The 17,916-nt window shown below is 39.9% G+C and overlaps 1 protein-coding gene across 3 annotated transcripts; it reads right to left on the bottom strand.

The window, feature by feature from the left end:
- Positions 1–765: 765 nt before the first annotated feature.
- Positions 766–16,676, bottom strand: TEX46 (testis expressed 46). 3 transcript variants are annotated; one of them, XM_074191682.1, is made up of 3 exons: positions 16,448–16,676; positions 8,801–8,902; positions 766–1,095 (listed from the first exon to the last, which is right to left on the bottom strand). In XM_074191682.1, the coding sequence occupies exons 1-3, from the start codon at positions 16,592–16,594 to the stop codon at positions 805–807; spliced, it is 540 nt and encodes a 179-aa protein (XP_074047783.1). In that variant the 5' UTR covers positions 16,595–16,676; the 3' UTR covers positions 766–804. The 3 variants fall into 3 exon arrangements, with proteins under 3 accessions (XP_074047783.1, XP_074047793.1, XP_074047800.1); XM_074191692.1 differs by having other exon boundaries at positions 8,801–8,896; XM_074191699.1 differs by lacking the exon at positions 8,801–8,902.
- Between the last annotated feature and the right edge of the window lie 1,240 nt (positions 16,677–17,916).

The following is a 17,916-nucleotide window of genomic DNA, read 5'->3' as shown; positions in this document are numbered from 1 at the left end:
GTGTGGCCTTGGGTGTGCCACTTAACCCCATTTTTCTTGCAAAAGACTAAAAAAAGAATGAAGGACAAACATTATTATTAACCCTGGGAGAAATCACTTAACCTCACTGTGCTCCAAGTTTCCTCATCTAAAAAGTAAAAAGTTAGGACTCAATCACCTCCCAATTTCTTCCATTTCTGAATCTATGGTCCCCAACCCAGGATTTCTCCTAAGGCTTCTGTCATAGCAGCCCCTTCCCTGTCTTCCCTTCTCTATTAATTTCCTTGGAATAACCCGCTCCTTCCAAAGTTTTCTTGTCCATGTGACTTCCCATCTAGATTCCCTTCTCTTCCTCAGAATAAACCACCTCCCCAACAAGACACCCACATGTTTAGGGCTTCCCTTGCAACCTTCTCTAGTGTCCTCAATATCCAGGGCTTTCCCTCCTGTTTTCATCCTCCCCAGGGTATCTTCATAGGCACACAAGAGTTTCCTGTGCATTTCCCCCAAGGTTTCTCAGAGAGTTTTACCCAGAGCTCTTTTCCTGCAGTTTCTTCTATAGCATCCTCTGTTTCCCTCCACCCAACCATGCTTCTGTAAACTTCTTCTGCAAGGACTCCTCTGGCAGGGACAGTCAGATGGACCCCCTATTCCACCCTTGCCAGGTTTTCTGTCCTAACCTGGGGATATTGGGAATTGGTCTGAGAAGGCTTCTCTCTGCTCTGCTCCTCTTGGCCCACTCCACATTACCTTTCAAGTTTATGTTTACTGAAAAAAAGGCAGGTATCTTACGTTAGGTTTTACTAGTCAACAGTAAGGAGAAAGTCAGTAAGGCCCACGGGAATTGGAGCTTAAGCCAGAGGCAGAGGAGAAGTGATCTCGCCTTCCGAGGTATTTGCAAGGGGAACGAGTCCTTGGCTGGTGTGTCCTCTTCCTGCGGTTCATTTTATTCCAAACAATGAACATCTGATTCTCTAACACTTTCAGCTTCATCTCATTGAACATGAGCCGCTCCATGAGCTTGTCTTGGACAGCAAAGCAGGCATGCATCTTATCGATGTCCTTGGAGGTGAGAATGGTGTTGCCAGGATTCTCAGTCACATTTTCTACATATTCCTAAAATGCCCCAACCCCCCCAAAAAAGGATGAAAACTTAGTTTATAGGAATAAATGGAGATAGATCCAGAGTTACAACAAGGAATTCTGGAGGCAAAAACCTCCAGAAGGCAAAAACAGTTGGGAGAATGAAGGGTAAGGGGAATCTCGGGATCCCTCTACCAACACTTTCCAACATCAGTACTCTTAATCATGGGGTCCCTGAGGATTCCCAGACCCAGAAGTGGTATGTTAAACCACAGCTAGGGGTAATGGGTAGAAGTGGAACAGCATTACAAATCTCTCAGAAGAGTTTGACCATTGCTCCTACCATATGCATTCCATTCCCCTGGTGGGTGATAGATAAGGGGGAATATATCAGGATTGAGGAATGTATCATAGACTACAGATAGATGAGAAGCCAGCCTAGGTCTAGATAAGGAAGCAGGAAGGTCTCACAAAAGACTGACCTGAGGAAGAACTAACAGTCTTCTCCATATTGGTACCCCAGGACAAAACCTATTATCAGTCCCTATTAGGGCTCTGGGTATCTATCACTCAACACCCAAGGCTGACAAGTAGGGGCAGCTAGGTGGCACCATGGATAGAGCACCAGCGTGGAGGCAGGAGGACCCGAGTTCAAACGTGATTTAAGACATTTGATATTTACTAGCTGTATGACCCTGAGCAAGTCACTTTACTCACCAAAAAAAAAAAGAAAAAAGAAAAATCTCATAGCTGTTGAACAGTCTTTCTCTTATTAACTAGAGAAACCATAGATCAGGAAACCCAGTGATAAGGAAGGGCATTGGAGGAAACTTAAGTAATCTTTTTCTATCTTATCTGGAAAATGAAGGGATTAGACTAGATAATCCTTTCCTGCTCTAACTCCCATGAACCTCTGGGCCAAATTTCAACCATCCCTCCATTCATTCAAACAGCTTTTATTAAATGCCCATCCACTACAGGCCAAGCACTGTGACAGCGAGACCTGGAGGAGCTTATATGCATTGGAGCCAACAACATACATAAATACAAAAAATGTTCTGCTAGTTTTACCAGAGTTAGCAGAGTGGGGTGACGCTAGCAGCAAGGGGTAGGACTAAAGGAAAATCTTATGTAGGGGAGGGGAATCAAAACAGAAACAAAAGAGAAAGAGTTTTTCGGGAAGAGGAGACAGCCTGGGCAAAGGTAAAGGGCAGGTAATAGACTATCAGGTGAAAGGACAGACTAGTGGGTCATTCTGAGCAAGTCAACCTTCTGGACAACAGAGGGACTATCTCCCCTCCCACCATCTCCCACTCTCTACTCAACACCACCTCCCCCTCCCCCACTCCCCACCCCTCCTCCCTTCCTGGATACAAAACCCAATTCAACTACTTATTAATTTTGGGATCTCATATAAAACATGGGGCTTCAGTTTTCTCATTTGTAGAATTAAAAAAGGCCTTGCCTCTAATGACTTCTTAAGCTAGTGGGGGTGAATGAGCATACTGAGTCAAGTGCTCTGCAAATATTATCTTTTTTTTATCAGTATGATTTCAAACTACAGTTTGTGATATGATACTAATGCTACTTTCCCTGCCCTCTTTTACAGGACAATTTTACAGGACAAGATGATGATGACTCACTTTATAAGTTGTCAAATCTGTCGTAACAATTCCCAAAGACCTGAAAATATAGGGTCAACCAATCTTCTCTATCAATTTTAACTGCTTCCTGTATGCTGGACTTTGGGCTAAGCACTAAGGAGTCAAAGATGAAAAGGTCCCTCACCTCCAAGAGCTCCCATTCCATTGAAGGGGAGGTAGCAGGTAGAAAACAAATTATCTCTACTGCATTATATTTTTATTTATTTTATTAAACACTTCCTAATTACATTTTAATCTGGTGAAAGCTGTACCAGGGAGTTTTATAAGAGTAGAAGCAGGGAGTTTGATACCTGTGATATATATAGATAGATAGATAGATAGATAGATAGATAGATAGATAGATAGATAGATATAGATATAGATATAGATATATAGATATACATGGACATATAAATATATGTATACATAGACATCCATATAAACTAGATATATGGGCTACTTGCCAATAAACTAAATATATGCTAAATGAAAACTAGCTAGATACACATGGGGATAGGTACACATGGATATTAGAACTTTTCTGTTTTAGACTGCAGGGCTTATTAATCTTCCTTTGGCAGACTGGTAAAACCTTTATATTCCTTCTCAGAAGAATATTTTTAAGGGTATAAAATAAAATTGATAGAATTATAAAGGAAAAAAATAGCAAAATGCAGTTTTGAAAATATTTTCTATTAAAGCTGATAAAAAACAGGGTAAAACTTCTTATCTAGACAAAAATGACTTCTTTTACAGAGAAGGAAAAAAGGTTTAGAAAGATGTACCCAAGGCCACATAATTCTGCCAAAGCTGAGATTTGAGCTGTTTCCTCCAACTCCAAATCAGATAGTTTTGTGGCCCTGGACAAGTCATTTAACCTTGTTTGCCTCAGTTTCCTCATCTATAAAATGAACTGGAGAAGGAAATGGCAAGTCAGTCCAATATCTTTACCAGGAAAACCCCAGATAAAGTCATGAATAATTGGACATGACTGAATTCTGTTTCTTCACAGGGAGAGAAAATGGAAACTTGCAAATGAGAACATGTTTCAAAGTCAGAGGATGGTATATGGACTCCAGTCTTTCGGCTACCTTCAATGGTTTGGAAATAAGTTGTAATTCAGTTTGCCCAGTCTGAGCAGTCTGGTGAGATATGCTCTGCTACCCCCTGGGTCCACCAACATCCTCTGAAACAAAAGGGTTTTTTTTTTCAGGAATAGAATAGGGGAAAATGATTTATAGACATCCCAGGAATATTGTAAAGAAAGAATTTTATAAGCCTCAGAGAGGCGGGTAGGTAGCATGAGCGTGTCTGATCTGGAGTCAGAAAGACTCATCTCCCCGAGTATAAATTGAACCTCAGATACTTATTATCTATGTGACCCTGGGCAAGTCACTTAACCCTGACTCAAAGTCTATCAGTCTTTCCACTACCTTAAAATACTTTCAGTTCTGACATTCAAAGTCCTAAGGCCTCTCTTAAATCTCACATTTTATGTCACAATATTCTATACTCTAATGCTGTGTATTAAAAAAAAAATCCTAAACCTAATTTACATACCAATCTCCATACAGTCCACTTAGCTCCAAAGAAGTGAACCAAAACCCAAAACAAACCAAAAAACCCAGACAATTTTGTGGTTAGAGCAGGAATTAGACATAACTGTGTGGCTTATGATTCAGAGTTCTCTTTCCATTTCCTTTCTCCTCATTAAAACAGATGCCCTCCTGCCAAACCCCGGGGGGGATATTCATTTAGTGAACAGACCCTTGATTCATGTGTGTGTGTGTGTGTGTGTGTGTGTGTGTGTGAAAATGAAAGAGGGAGAGAAGGGAGAAAGAAAAGAGAAAGAAAATGGGGAGGGAGAGAAGAGAAATAGAGATACAGAGAAAGATGGTGTGACAGAGACAGAGTTGAGGGAGAGAGGAGAGACACAAAGGAATCTACACAAAGAAAAAGACAGAGAGAGAAAGTAAGAGAGAAAGGCATGAAGAGGAGAGGAGAAAGGAGGAGAGGTAGAGGAGGGGAGAGGAGAGGAGGGAAGTAGAGGAGAGAAGAAGGGAAGGTCGGGGAGAGGGATGGGGAAGGGGGAGAGGGACAGAGGGGAAGAGAGGGGAGGGGAGAAAGGGGAGACCTTCAGAGTTAACAGGAGGAACTTGGAAGCCCCTATTGGTACTAAGTACTATCTACTGTCATATTTAACTCCATCAAAATAAGAAAATGATCCAACAGGACAAATGAGCAAACAGGTCCTCAGAATTTTTAGTAGAGTTTGACCAGTATGCATTTTCTTTTTTTCTTTCTTTTTTTAGGTTTTTGCAAGCAATGGGATTAAGTGGCTTGCTCAAGGCCATACAGCTAGGCGATTATTGTCTGAGGCTGGATTTGAATTCAGGTACTCCTGACTCCAGGGCCAGTGCTCTATCCACTGTGCACCTAGCCACCCCAGTGCATTTTCTTTTTTAAAAAATGGTTTATTTTTTATTTAAGCAAATAATTGAAAAATAAAATGAAAAAACAAACATTCACATGAGCCTCATCTTGTATTTTCTTAATTGGCAAATATGGATGTATATATTTTTGTTTGTTTGTTTTGCAAGGCAATGGGGTTAAGTGGCTTGCCCAGGGCCACACAGTTTAGGTAATTATTAAGTGTCTGAGGTCGGATTTGAACTCAGGTACTCCTGACTCCAGGGTCGGTGCTCTATCCACTGAGCCACCTAGCCGCCCTAAATATGGATGTATATAGCAGCTATCATGAAAGAAGGACAAGAGCAGGGAAGATCTTGAAATTTTTAAATATTAAAAAAAAAGATCCTCATTCCAAAAAGATTGGGAAACAAATAGGGCTGTGTTGCTAAATGTTTAAGACCTGGATCCTTTGGAAAAAATGTGTATTGAACACACTTTGAAGTTTAATATGCATTAACATTTTCTCCATCACTTTCTTAAGTCTAGACAAGCAACAAAACAAATCAAACTCTCTAATTTGAGGCATATGCTGAGGTGTGAAAACTCACACTGAAAATTTAACATCAACTGTCTCCTTTGTCTCTTACTCCCCAAGCTAAGCTAATAAAAGAAAGAATATTAATGTATTACTTTGCCTTTCGGGGTAAGGTCTTTTAAAAATAATTGTGCTGAACCCTTTAAGATCAACCAATTTGGGTAGTTATATTGCTCATAAAGGAATTAGAACAATGCCACTAGGTGGCACCATAATGCATAGAGTGCTGACCCTGAATTCCAGAATCTACCAGAATTTCAGACACATTAGCTGTGTGGTCCTGGGCAAGTCACTTCATCCTGTTTGCCTCAGTTTCCTCATCTGTAAAAGGAGGAAAAAAATAGCAAACCACTCCAGTATCTTTGAGGTCATGAAGACTTGGACATAGCTGAAGTGACTCAACAACTGAAACTGCAAGATGTGGTGCAGTGGATAGAGCACCACCCCTGGAGTCAGGAGGATTTGAGTTCAAATCCAACTTCAGACATTTAATAATTACCTAGCTGTGTGACCTTGGGAAAGTCACTTAATCCCGTTGCCTTGCAAAAAACAAAAAACAGTTTCAGGAAAAACAATGACTACTACCATTATATATAATTCATTGTTGAATTCCATATGAAATTATTTTGTACTTTTTATCTATGCATGCAGGATTATATGTGCATTACTCTATTCAGCTATTTCTAATACTAATATATTATTATTTTTAACAATTAAACTGTCAACATTATTATTATTATTATTATTATCATGGATGAGAACATCAGCGATTTCTTTTGTGTGGAGAATTTCAGGTGAGGAAAATTTTTCTACTACAATTGATCCCTCTTTTGCAACTTATAGTTCTAGACAGTAGACTGGAATATTGAGAGGTAAAGTTTTCAGGGTTATACAGCCCATATGTGTCAAAGGTGGGACTCAAATCCAGGTCCTCTTAACTTCCAGGTCAGTTTTCTAGCCACTATGCAGTAAAAGCCCCTTACAAACCTTAAAGCATTAAATAAATCCTAGCTGACATTATTCTCATTAGTTATTATGATTATTATTACTAGAATATTATTTTTATCCTATTTGAATATTATTACTAGTGATATATTATTTTATCCTAATAATGTATTAGTAGTATTAATGTTATATTATTTTTAGTATTGTTAGTGATATTTTGATGGACTCTAGTTTTAGAAATTTCAATTGCTACTGAAGAGCAATCAGGGAGTTGGGGGAGAGGCTCATTTTTCAGTTTGCCTGGAATCACCCCACCCAAGTGCCAATAAGCAGTTTTGTTCCCATATATAACTACTGGGTGGGAAAACATTGATAGTTAAGTGTTGGCTACATGCATGAGAATGGTAGCTAGGAATTATTGTATGTAGGAAGACAACATTCTGATGAAGATAGTTGGATCCTGGGAAAGACTAGAGATTAGACCTTAGAGGAAAGGAGGTATAGGAGGTCTATAGATGTCTAATCCTCCTAGATTTCAATGAGATTTGGAATCACCCCTCAGGAGGGTTGTTCATAGTGACTAGACCCTGGAGGAGAGGAGGTGTAGGGGGTCTTTGCTGCAGCAAGGAAGATGGACCTATAATCCTTCTAGAACTCAGTGAGATTTAGATTCAACCCACAGTATTATTCCATTAAGGGGTTTTGGTTAACCACTGAAAACCCTTAACCTAACCAGTGGCAACTCAGCAATGTCATCTCCAAATCCCCAGCCACCATTTCCTCTAATCACTCCTTTGGAGGGATTTCCTTAAGATTGAAGTGATAAAAGATAATTGGGGAGAAAAAAAGAAAGGGTCTAGAAGAAGTCTATATCTGAAATTTATGATGTCAACACTATCCTAAAAAATATCTATTTCCATAAAAGCAAGTATGCCTATCTCCATTTTGTAGCTGAAAAAACTGAGGTGAAGGAAGGTTAAATTCCCACATTCCAGAAGTGCCAGATAGAAGAGTTGACTTGGACTTTTAGGAAAACTTCATCTTATGAATTTAAGCGGACATTTATTAAGTTCCTACTGTATCAAGCACTGTACCAAATGCATAGTAGACCAGAAAGTTCAAAAAGACAAAAAGTAAATCATCCCTATCCTTAAGGAGCGTACATTCTACAAAGGGGAAACACTGACAAGGCACTGTACCAAACACAGGGTAGACCAGACACAGTCCAGAAAGACAAAAAATGAACAGTCCCTGTCCTCTTGTAAAGGAAAATCACAAGCACTCACATGAATACAAAAGAGGAAGGGGTAAAGAGAGTGGGGAAAGAAGAGAATATGATAATGCTTTTTACTATTATCTTACATGGTCCTCCCAACAATCCTAGGCGATAAGTGCTATTATTGCCTCCATTTTACTGTTGAAAAAACTGAAGCAAACAGAGGATAAGTGACTTGTCCAGGGTCATACAACTAGTATCTCAGATTGAGATTTGAACTCAGGTCTTGCTGACTCTCAGCCCAACACTGTATCTCTGGTAACACCTAGCTGCCTCTGAATCTGGTATTATATGTTGTATATGTGTACCCCTCCATGTAAGAAGGGTGCCCAGAAAAGCTGTTCTATATTCAAGGTACACTGAGGATTCCCATCCACTCAAAACCATAGCTTTGAAGCACCTATAGCTGTGTCTACCTTTACTTGTCACCCAGGGGATACAATTAGATCCAAGTTAAACTGCAAAGTTGTAATGAGTCTCCCCCACAATAAATCTGGAGCAAGGTCTCCTACAGTTAAACAGCCCATCGATGAGTGGCTCCGAATTCAGCTGTCAGGACACAAGCACAGTATATGGAAATGGCCTGTGCTTTTTTGCCCTGTGCTCCTAAAGGCAACATTCTGATGAAGACAGTTGGCTTCTGGGAAAGATTAGTGACTAGACCTTAGAGGAAAGGAGGTATAGGGGGTCTTTGCTGCAGCAGGGAAAATGGATGTATAATCCTCCTAGATTTCAATGAGATTTGGGTCCAACCCCCAGGAAGGTTGTTCATAGTGATTAGACCCTGGAGGAGTTTACATGGATGTTTAGGAGTTTACATGGAAGGATACATGTGACTGAGAAAAGACATATAGAGGGTCATCTCACATTTCCAGTGTAGCAGGGCCGCTGCCGTCTTCTACTGGTGTCACATTTCTTTGCTCTCTGGAAAGGCTCCCTGGAGGACATTGCCCTAGGCTGAGGCTGCTCCTGAGCATCATATGGTTAATGCCTTTGCTGCACCTCTCAATGCCCATCTCTCTTTCTATCTATCTGTTTCTGTCTCCCTTCTTTGCTCTTCTCTAGGAGAATCATTCCCTGGTCTAGCAATGTTTCCCATCACCAGTTTCTCGGCTTCACCTCTTCAGGGACATCTATCTATTGGCTCCAATCAGCTAAGAGGTTATTAGTAAAAAATATTTTCCTTCACTAGGGTAGACTGTTAGTTTTATAGTCATAGTCAGAAGCTATAAACCACCATACCTTGCTAACCAAAAATAGACAGGGTGCTTCCAGGATAAAATTAAATCTTTTAACTTGTGGGTTTGAGATTCTTATCACAGTCCTTGTCCCACATCTGACTTAGGGTTAGAGTTACCCAAGAACCTTTCTGACCTGGCAGAAAAATTAATTTGAGCCAAAGCAAAAAGTAAGGAGATGAGGTCATTGCTTTCTAACTACCTAGCCCTCACTCCTACCTTTATAGATAACTTTATCTGCAGAAAGCTACAGAGATTTATTAGTATATTTTGAATAACAAAAATCCAATCTCCCAGCATTCTTCCTTGAAGGGGAAAAATTGCAATCTTAACAAATTATATGGTATCCTTTCAAATATCTGGGAACCTCCACCATAAGCAAGTTAAACTGAAAAATAATTAGTGGTGGTAGGGAATAATAGAATCATAGATTTAAAGCTGCAAGAAGTCTTAGAGCCCATCTTATCCAATTTCCTCTTATTTCACAAATGAGAAAAATAGGATATGTTGTAATGTTAAGTGATTTTCCCAAGGTCACACAGAGAGCAAACCCAGATCCTCTGACTTCAAATCCAGCATGATTTCCCTTAACACCATGATATGAAACTACTTAGCATGGAATGTTCAAGCTAGAATAGTGATGCATGTGATAGACACAATTTTGTTGTGGTTCAAACATTTTTCAATCATGTCTGACTCTTTGTGAGCTCATTTGGGGTTTTCTTGGCAATGATACTAGAGTGGTTTGTCATTTCCTTCTCCAGTTCTTAGGTGAAGTGACCTGCCTAGTGTTACACAGCTAAAAAGTGTCTGAGGCTGGATTCAAACTCAGGAAGATGAGTCTTCCTGATTCCAAATCCTGTGCACTATCCACTGCACTCATATCCTACATCAAACCAAAGATACAAATCTCGTTGCAGAATAAAACAGAGCTAGATATAAAGGACTACTGACAAAATTCAAAGATTCCTTACAGAAACCTGTTACATACACATAGGGCAGGAGAGACAAACAACATTACATACTAACCAGGAAGTGTTGCTATAGATTTAACAACCAGCTCTCCAGGGCAAAATATGTACCTATGACACACTTTTCAGTTTAATTTGACTAGTTTGTATTTCTCCATTGCTTTCTTAAGTCTAGACAATCTCCAAAATAATAAATTATGTCCTGATTTGCCAATTTCCGTAATACAAATGCTCAAAATTAAACTTGAAGGTCTTTGAAACTTGGCTCCAGCATACCCCTGGTTAATACATAAAGAAGCTAAGAATGCAACTGTGGGGGGCGGCTAGGTGGCATAGTGGGTAAAGCACAGGCCTTGGAGTCAGAAGTACCTGGGTTCAAATCTGATCTCAGACACTTAATAATTACCTAGCTGTGTGGCCTTGGGCAAGCCACTTAACCCCATTTGCCTTGCAAAAACCTAAAAAAAAAATGCAACTGTGAACGATTATATTACATAAAATTGCAAAGCATGAGTTCAGCCTCAAAGAAGAGATTGAGAAAACACATCTTCCTACTCAATGAAGGCTTTGGAGTTGGGTATGAGGGGTGGGAAGAGATATCCATGGATGTTTGACATACCCATATTGTGAGATTTTTTTCTATATTCTAATTAGTTTTGATGATTTTTCCCTCTATTTTTCTTGTTGAAAAAAATTATTTGTTATGAAAGATACATTTCTGACAGAGGATGGGAAAATGATACAAGGAAAAATTTAGGAGATATAGAAAAATATTAATATAAATTTATTTTTTAAAAAGTATATTGAACAGCAGTCATAATGAAGAATTGACTTGTTATATATTTTGATAAGCCTCAAAACATATATTATTTGCTCAGCAATGATTAGCCTCATTTGACTGAATAAAGAAACACTTCCCCCATTTCCTCCTAAAATATATTAATTAGCTTGGCTTCTAGCCTGAGAAGTCAACTATACTCAGTCTAGGATCTCAGCCTAAGCTTGTGACTGACCCAGACTGCCTGGCATCATCTTCCCATACCCTGACCAGTAGAGCCCTGATGAGCTGGTAGGTGGATAAGGGTGTTACTCTCTTTTTGAGTGTCCCTTCTATTCATTTGGAGCCTCCATGACTAAACATTAGCAAAGAAAGAAGCTATTTCAAAGTTCAACCCTCCCCCTTGTATGAGGAAAAGTCCCCTTGAGGCTGGGAGAATCTTGATTTTCCTAACTCTGGTTCGTTGCAACATCCAGTTTCTTCCTCTAATGAGTCATCATATTCTGAACTGTTATCAGGCTCTGACAGTCTCTCTGCAACTGGTGATCAGGTCCTTCTTCCCCAAGGCCACTTGCCTTTCCTTCTACTCAGGAGGAAGTCTGACTAACTCCTCAATAAGAAATGGGTGTGTATTATATATATTTGCAACTATTCTCTGAGGCTCCCTTTAGATCATGGGATGAAAGATTTATAGCTGAAAGAAAACTCAAAGTGCACCTAAAACAGTTCCCTCATTTTTTTTTAGGTTTTTTTGCAAGGCAATGGGGTTAAGTGACTTGCCCAAGGTCATACGGCTAGGTAATTAGTAAGTGTCTGAGACCGCATTTGAACTCAGGTCCTCCTGACTCCAGGGCCAGTGCTCTATTCACTGTGCCACCTAGCTGCCCCTAGTCCCCTCATTTTTTTCAGATGAGGACTGAGGGTAGGGAGACAAAAGAATTAATAAAGAGGGAAAGATTGAAAGTAAAGGAAAGAGGGTGGCTAGGTGGTGCAGTGGATAGAGCACCGGCCTTGGATTCAGGAGTACCTGGGTTCAAATCTGACCTCAGACACTTAATAATTGCCTAGCCACGTGGCCTTGGGCAAACCACTTAACCCCACTGCCTTGGGGAAATAAGGGAAAGAATGGAGATGACAGAGGGGGTGTTCTTTTGGAGGAGATGGGATGGAATACAATGGATTGAACAAGAAGAGGGTTAACTAGGTGGCACAGAGGATAGAGTAGTGAGGTTAAGTGATTTGTCCAAGGTAAGTAGCAGAGCTGGGATTCAAATCAAGATGTTCTGACTCCAAATCCAGTGGGCTGTTTTTCCGTTTGTTGCTTGCTTTTCACTGAAATAGGCTGCCTCTAGACTGGTAAAATGTCTAGTTTTTCAAATTCTTTAGATGGAATGGTTTTTTTTTAAACTAACCTCCTCAAAAAGACTATTTGTAATAAATATCTCTTTCTCTCTTCTCACTAATTTAATTCTTTAAAATTCAGCTTCCAACTTTATCACTCTACCAACACTTTCCTCTTCAAAGTTACCAATGCTCTGTTAGCTGCCAAGTCCAATGACCTTTTCCATCCTCCTTCTCCTTGACTACTCTGCAGTCTTTGATACTGTGGATCACTCTCATCCTTGGAACTCTCTTTTCCTCTAGGTTTCCAGAGCATCATTCTATGTTGATTCTCCTCCTACCTCGCTGACTACTTCTTCTCAGTTTCTTTTGTTAGATCCTCCTCCAGATTACTACACCCTCTAACTGTAGGTGTCCCTTTGTTCCCAGGCCCTCTTCTCTTATCACTCATCAACTGGAGATGACCTGGATTTGAGGCAATCAAGGTTAAGTATTTGACTCATAGGTTGGTGCTCTATGTACTATGCCACCTGGCTACCCTTCATATATATATATATATATATATATATATATATATATATATATATATATATATATATGTATATATATGTATATATACATATATATACATATATATATCTCGAATTAAATATTCTTTCTTGAATTTTTCATTTTCCAAAATTATGTTGTCATGGTCAGATATCAGTGATCTGAACCATACCCAGTCCATTAGGATGCTGTTTGTGGGATTTCAGGCCAGGATGACTACTTCCTCCTATAGTTCCGACTTCTGTCATTGTTTCAACAGTAATAAGCCATCTAAAGAGTTAAACTTGTCCTAAGGATTTTTTGCCTCTCTTCTTGGCCTGTATCACTTCCTTAAACCCTTCATCATATGATCGTATTTGCTACCAGTCATCCAGAGAAAACTGAGGCAGAGAAGATTGAGTTGGATAAAGCTAATTTCCCCAGTATTGATGACTCTGCTTTCTGGTAGAGTCCCAGACCCAGTTTCATTTCCATATGACCATTACCTGTGTGATATCCATTAAAGGGCATGGTGATGATAATGATGATGACAATGACAACAACCAAGAATAAGTGAGAAAATTCAAGACCTTTCCTGGTCAAAGGAATTATCAAAGATGAGATCATGGTCAAAGTAGATCATGATACAGGGGATGGCATTAATCACAAGACCTCTGAATGTAGTGTGGTGTTAAAGGAGTGCCTTTATCTACCAGCCCCTCCAGAGGGGATTTAATATGAAACTTTATGGTGCTTTTGAATGGGATAGTCCTGAAGGATCACAAAAGAGTGAACACTTGAAATCTTGGCCAGAGCATGCCATAGGTGTGGCTGGGCACCAAAGCAGAGAAATCTGGGCAGTTTTTGCATCTGCTAAGGATGTTGTATAGGCATTAAAAATGCTATGCTCTAGGGCTATGGTATTCTTGTTGGAAAAAACCTTCCTTTTCAATCACAATGTAAAGGAGAAGAGATGGATTCTTGCAGTAAGTCCTAGAATATCCAGAAAGGATCTGCTGAATAATCTTCCACAGTGCAATAACCATAGAACTCATGCTTCTGTGTGGGGCTCCCAGAAGAGCTGCCCAAGATTTTAGGTAATCTTTGGGTCTGCATCACATTCCTCCACAGATATATGTTCTTACTAATCAATCAGAGGACATAATGAGTTCACACCAAAGATATTAATGAAAAGACACAGCAAGAAATGTAGGAATAGGGGGTGGCTAGGTGGCACAGTGGATAGAGCAATGGCCCTGGAGTCAGGAGTACCTGAGTTCAAATTCAGCCTCAGACACTTAATAATTACCTAGCTGTGTGGCCTTGGACAAAATCTTGCAAAAACCTAAACAAAAAAAAAAGAAATGTAGGAAATGAAAAGAAATGTAGGAATAGATCATTCCCCACCATAAATAAGGTATATAAAATGTCTATAAGTAGACCTTATTATGGGGATCTATAGTCATAGCCTTAGGGACACACACATGTAAAAAACACTGTGGCCAGGACACATTCATGGAAAGGCAATTCCTACCTCTGATACCACAGGGCCACTTCTGAATCTTGGTTTATTATGGTATTGGCTATCACATAATCTGCTCCCTACAGGGTCTTACATCTCTTTAGCTCCACATTTCTCTGGAACTTTTATGCTACCTGCTGAGTATAACACTTTGATGATCTTCTGTTTCCTGCTAGACATTACTCCCTACCACCAGCTTTTGGACCTCATCTCTTCAAGGTGTCCTACCAGCTATCTCCTGTCTGTTAGACTGAGGTGATTAAAAAGCCTTTCCCTTCATCAAGGCCAGCTGATAACTCTTTGGTAAGAGCCAGACACTATATATTCTCACACCTAGCTAATGAAAGCCAGACTAAGTGCCCTCAAAGTAATATTAAATCTTTTACAATGGCAAGATCTAGGTTGCTTTTTTCAATGCAAGAAATGCTTTATTTTAACATTTGAATAAAGTAAAAATTATAACTTTATCCATCACCATTTTGTACAATAGGGACAGTGACATTCAATTCTGTTGAAGTTAGGAGTGATCTATGAGAACTTACTTTCAGTTGCATACCCCTGGCTTGGGAAGATATATGCAAATGAAAATAGGGAGAAAATAGAATTCTAAGTTTAGGGAATAGCAGCAAGTAAGATAATTTTGCTGTAATAGAAGATTTGCAAAGATGAGTAATATGAATTCATTCTGTAAAGGTAGGTTGGAACCAGATTGTAAAAAGATATTAAACATCAAATTGGAGGGCTGGGGGGGAGAGGAGAAGTTTTATTTTATCCTAGATGCAAGAGGAAGCCATTAAAACTTCAGAAATAGGGAAGTGACAAATAAGACCAGAGCTAGAGGGATGCCATTTTAGCAGTTGAAAGGAAGAAGAATTAAGAAAGATAATGGAGGCAGGGAGACTATTTCAGAAGCTATTGGAATATTCTAGATGAGAGCACAGTTTAGAGAGACTAGACTAGTAAAAGGTGATGGATAGAACTGAAGGATGTTGACAACAGTCTGAGATACAGGGAGGGAAGAAGGGAAAGAGTGGAGTCAAGGATGGTGCTAGGGTTTGTATCTGAGTATCTCAGGGCATCTCCTTCATGCTTCTGCTGTGATAGTATAATTAACTCCCTGTAAACTCCAATCATGTAGAGCTTCCTATAAGTCCTTTCCCATTTCTCTGGGTTTACTAGTCACATGCATACTACTCTTCTCTATAACTGGACTGGTTGAAAAGTCTCCACACTTAAAGGGAACTGACACATAGTCTCTTCCAAACCACCAAAGAATTCCCTTGGGAATTGCTAATCTCTTGCTTTTCATAAAATAACAGACACTCTAAGATCCACAAGAAAATTGGTGGCAAAGCAAGGACTGAGAATGAGCAATCGATCTCAGCAAGACACACTTTACCACTGAGGGCAGCAGGCCCATGAGTTTGCAGAGAGGAGGCAGTATGGTGTATTGAAAAGAACATAGATGTGGAGTCAGGGACTATGGGTTTGAATTCTGGCTCTTAACACTTTCCGTTGGGCAAATCGTCTTATCTTTCTGAAACACAGTTTCCTTCTCTGTTGAACTAGATAATATTAAGTTCCCTCTGAGCTCTAAGTACTATGATTTCCAGCTCCCAACCATATCCAACACTTTCCAAATTCTCCTATGTCCATTACTATACTCCATATGATCACATCCCTACCAGAGCCATAACTAGGATGTGGTGACTGGGGCTTTGTTGCAGGGCACTGAAATTTAGAGGGTACAGGGTTTAGGATCATAGGATTCCAAAGCTGGAATAGATCTCAGAAACCATCTAGTTCAATCCCCTCATTTGACCCAGGAGGAAACTGAGACCCAGAAAGCTGAAAATTTTTTTATGTTAGGGACTAATTCCCCCATCATGATCAATTGAATTTGTCTTAATTAAATGTATTAGTTTCACCTCTCAGAGTACAAGGTTGCCTTGAGGGTGCTTCTTGCTGTTTGCCCTGTTCCTAGTGATGGCTCTTTTCCTTATGTTCTTGGCATTTTTACTCCTAGGTGCATAAGCACATACTCTTGATATATCCCCTCCCTAAACTCCCCTAGCTAACTGCTTTCCCTGCTCTTCAAACATCCCCAGCATCTGCCCCAACTGTTCTCCCCCTCACCGTATCCTGTTTCATCGTGATTGGGCAGACTTCTTGCTTGACTAGCCAGTTGCTAAGCAACAGCAATGCCACCAGGACCAGGAGCAGGATCGGCTTGTAGTTGAGCAGCCAAAAGATGACATTCCATAGGATGTTTGACCTATCCATCAATAACCATAGTCTCCCTAAAGATTGAGGGAAGCATGGTTTGCAATAAGTCTCTGTGGCTGCCCATCTCTAGCCCCTGTTTTTTCACTTCCCCCCAGCACCCCAACAAAGTGCTTCTGTGACATGGGCTGGGCTGGCCACACCCCACCCCCCTCAGAATCATACACAGTGCCTCTCTTCATCTCTACCTCCTGACTTCCCTGGCTTCCTTCAAGCATATCCTATCTTCTATGGGAAGCCTTTTCTCATTCTCCCTAATTTTAGTGTTTTCCCTCTATGAATTATTTCCTACTTATCCTGTATAAAGCTTGTTTGTTCATAGTTATCTTCTCCTTTTTAGATGGTCATGAATTGAAATCTAGGACTGTCTTTGCCTTTCTTTGTATCCCCAGCACTTAATAGAGTGCTTAGAACTTCTGACTTTTTTTTTTTTAGTTTTTGTAAGGCAATGGGGTTAAGTGACTTGCCCAAAGTCACACAGCTAGGTAATTATTAAGTGTCTGAGGCCGGATTTGACTCCAGGGCCTGGTGGCCTATCTCCACTGTACCACCTAGCTGCCCATTGGCTTTTTTATGAGTCTTAATAATGTTTGTTGACTGACCCACTTCTTTGCTATAGGTATAATTGCTTTATTGCTTTACACTCTTACACAAGGCAGGTGTTTTGTTAAATAATTGAATTCTCTCTTCTCAGACTTTTTTTTATTAAAGACATTATTTGAGTTTTACAATTTCCCCCCATCTTACTTCCCTCCCCCCACACCCCCACAGAAAGCAATCTGTCAGTCTTTGTTTCCATGTTGTACATTGATTCAAATTGAGTGTGATGAGAGAGAAATCACATCCTTAAGGAAGAGACAAGAAGTCTAAGAAGTAACAAGATCAGACAATAAGATATTGGGGTTTTTTTTTCCTAAATTAAAGGTAATAGTCCTTGAACTTTGTTCAAACTCCACAGCTCTTTATCTGGATACAGATGGCACTCTCCTTTGCAGACAGCCCAAAATTGTTCCCGATTGTTGCACTGATGGAATGAGCAAGTCCTTCAAGGTTGATCATCACCCCCATGTTGCTTTTAGGGTGTACAGTGTTTTTCTGGTTCTGCTCATCTCACTCAGCATCAGTTCATGCAAATCCCTCCAGGCTTCCCTGATTTCCCATCCCTCCTGGTTTCTAATAGAACAATAGTGTTCCATGACATACATATACCACAATTTGCTAAGCCACTCCCCAATTGAAGGACATTTACTTGATTTCCAATTCTTTGCCACCACAAACAGGGCTGCTATGAATATTTTTGTACAAGTGATGTTTTTACCCTT

The sequence above is a fragment of the Macrotis lagotis genome, chromosome 1, assembly GCF_037893015.1.
Source record: "Macrotis lagotis isolate mMagLag1 chromosome 1, bilby.v1.9.chrom.fasta, whole genome shotgun sequence".
Classification (NCBI taxonomy): Eukaryota; Metazoa; Chordata; class Mammalia; order Peramelemorphia; family Peramelidae; genus Macrotis; species Macrotis lagotis.
The sequence above is the reverse complement of the archived record's forward strand: the minus strand, read 5'-3'. Positions and strand labels throughout refer to the sequence as shown.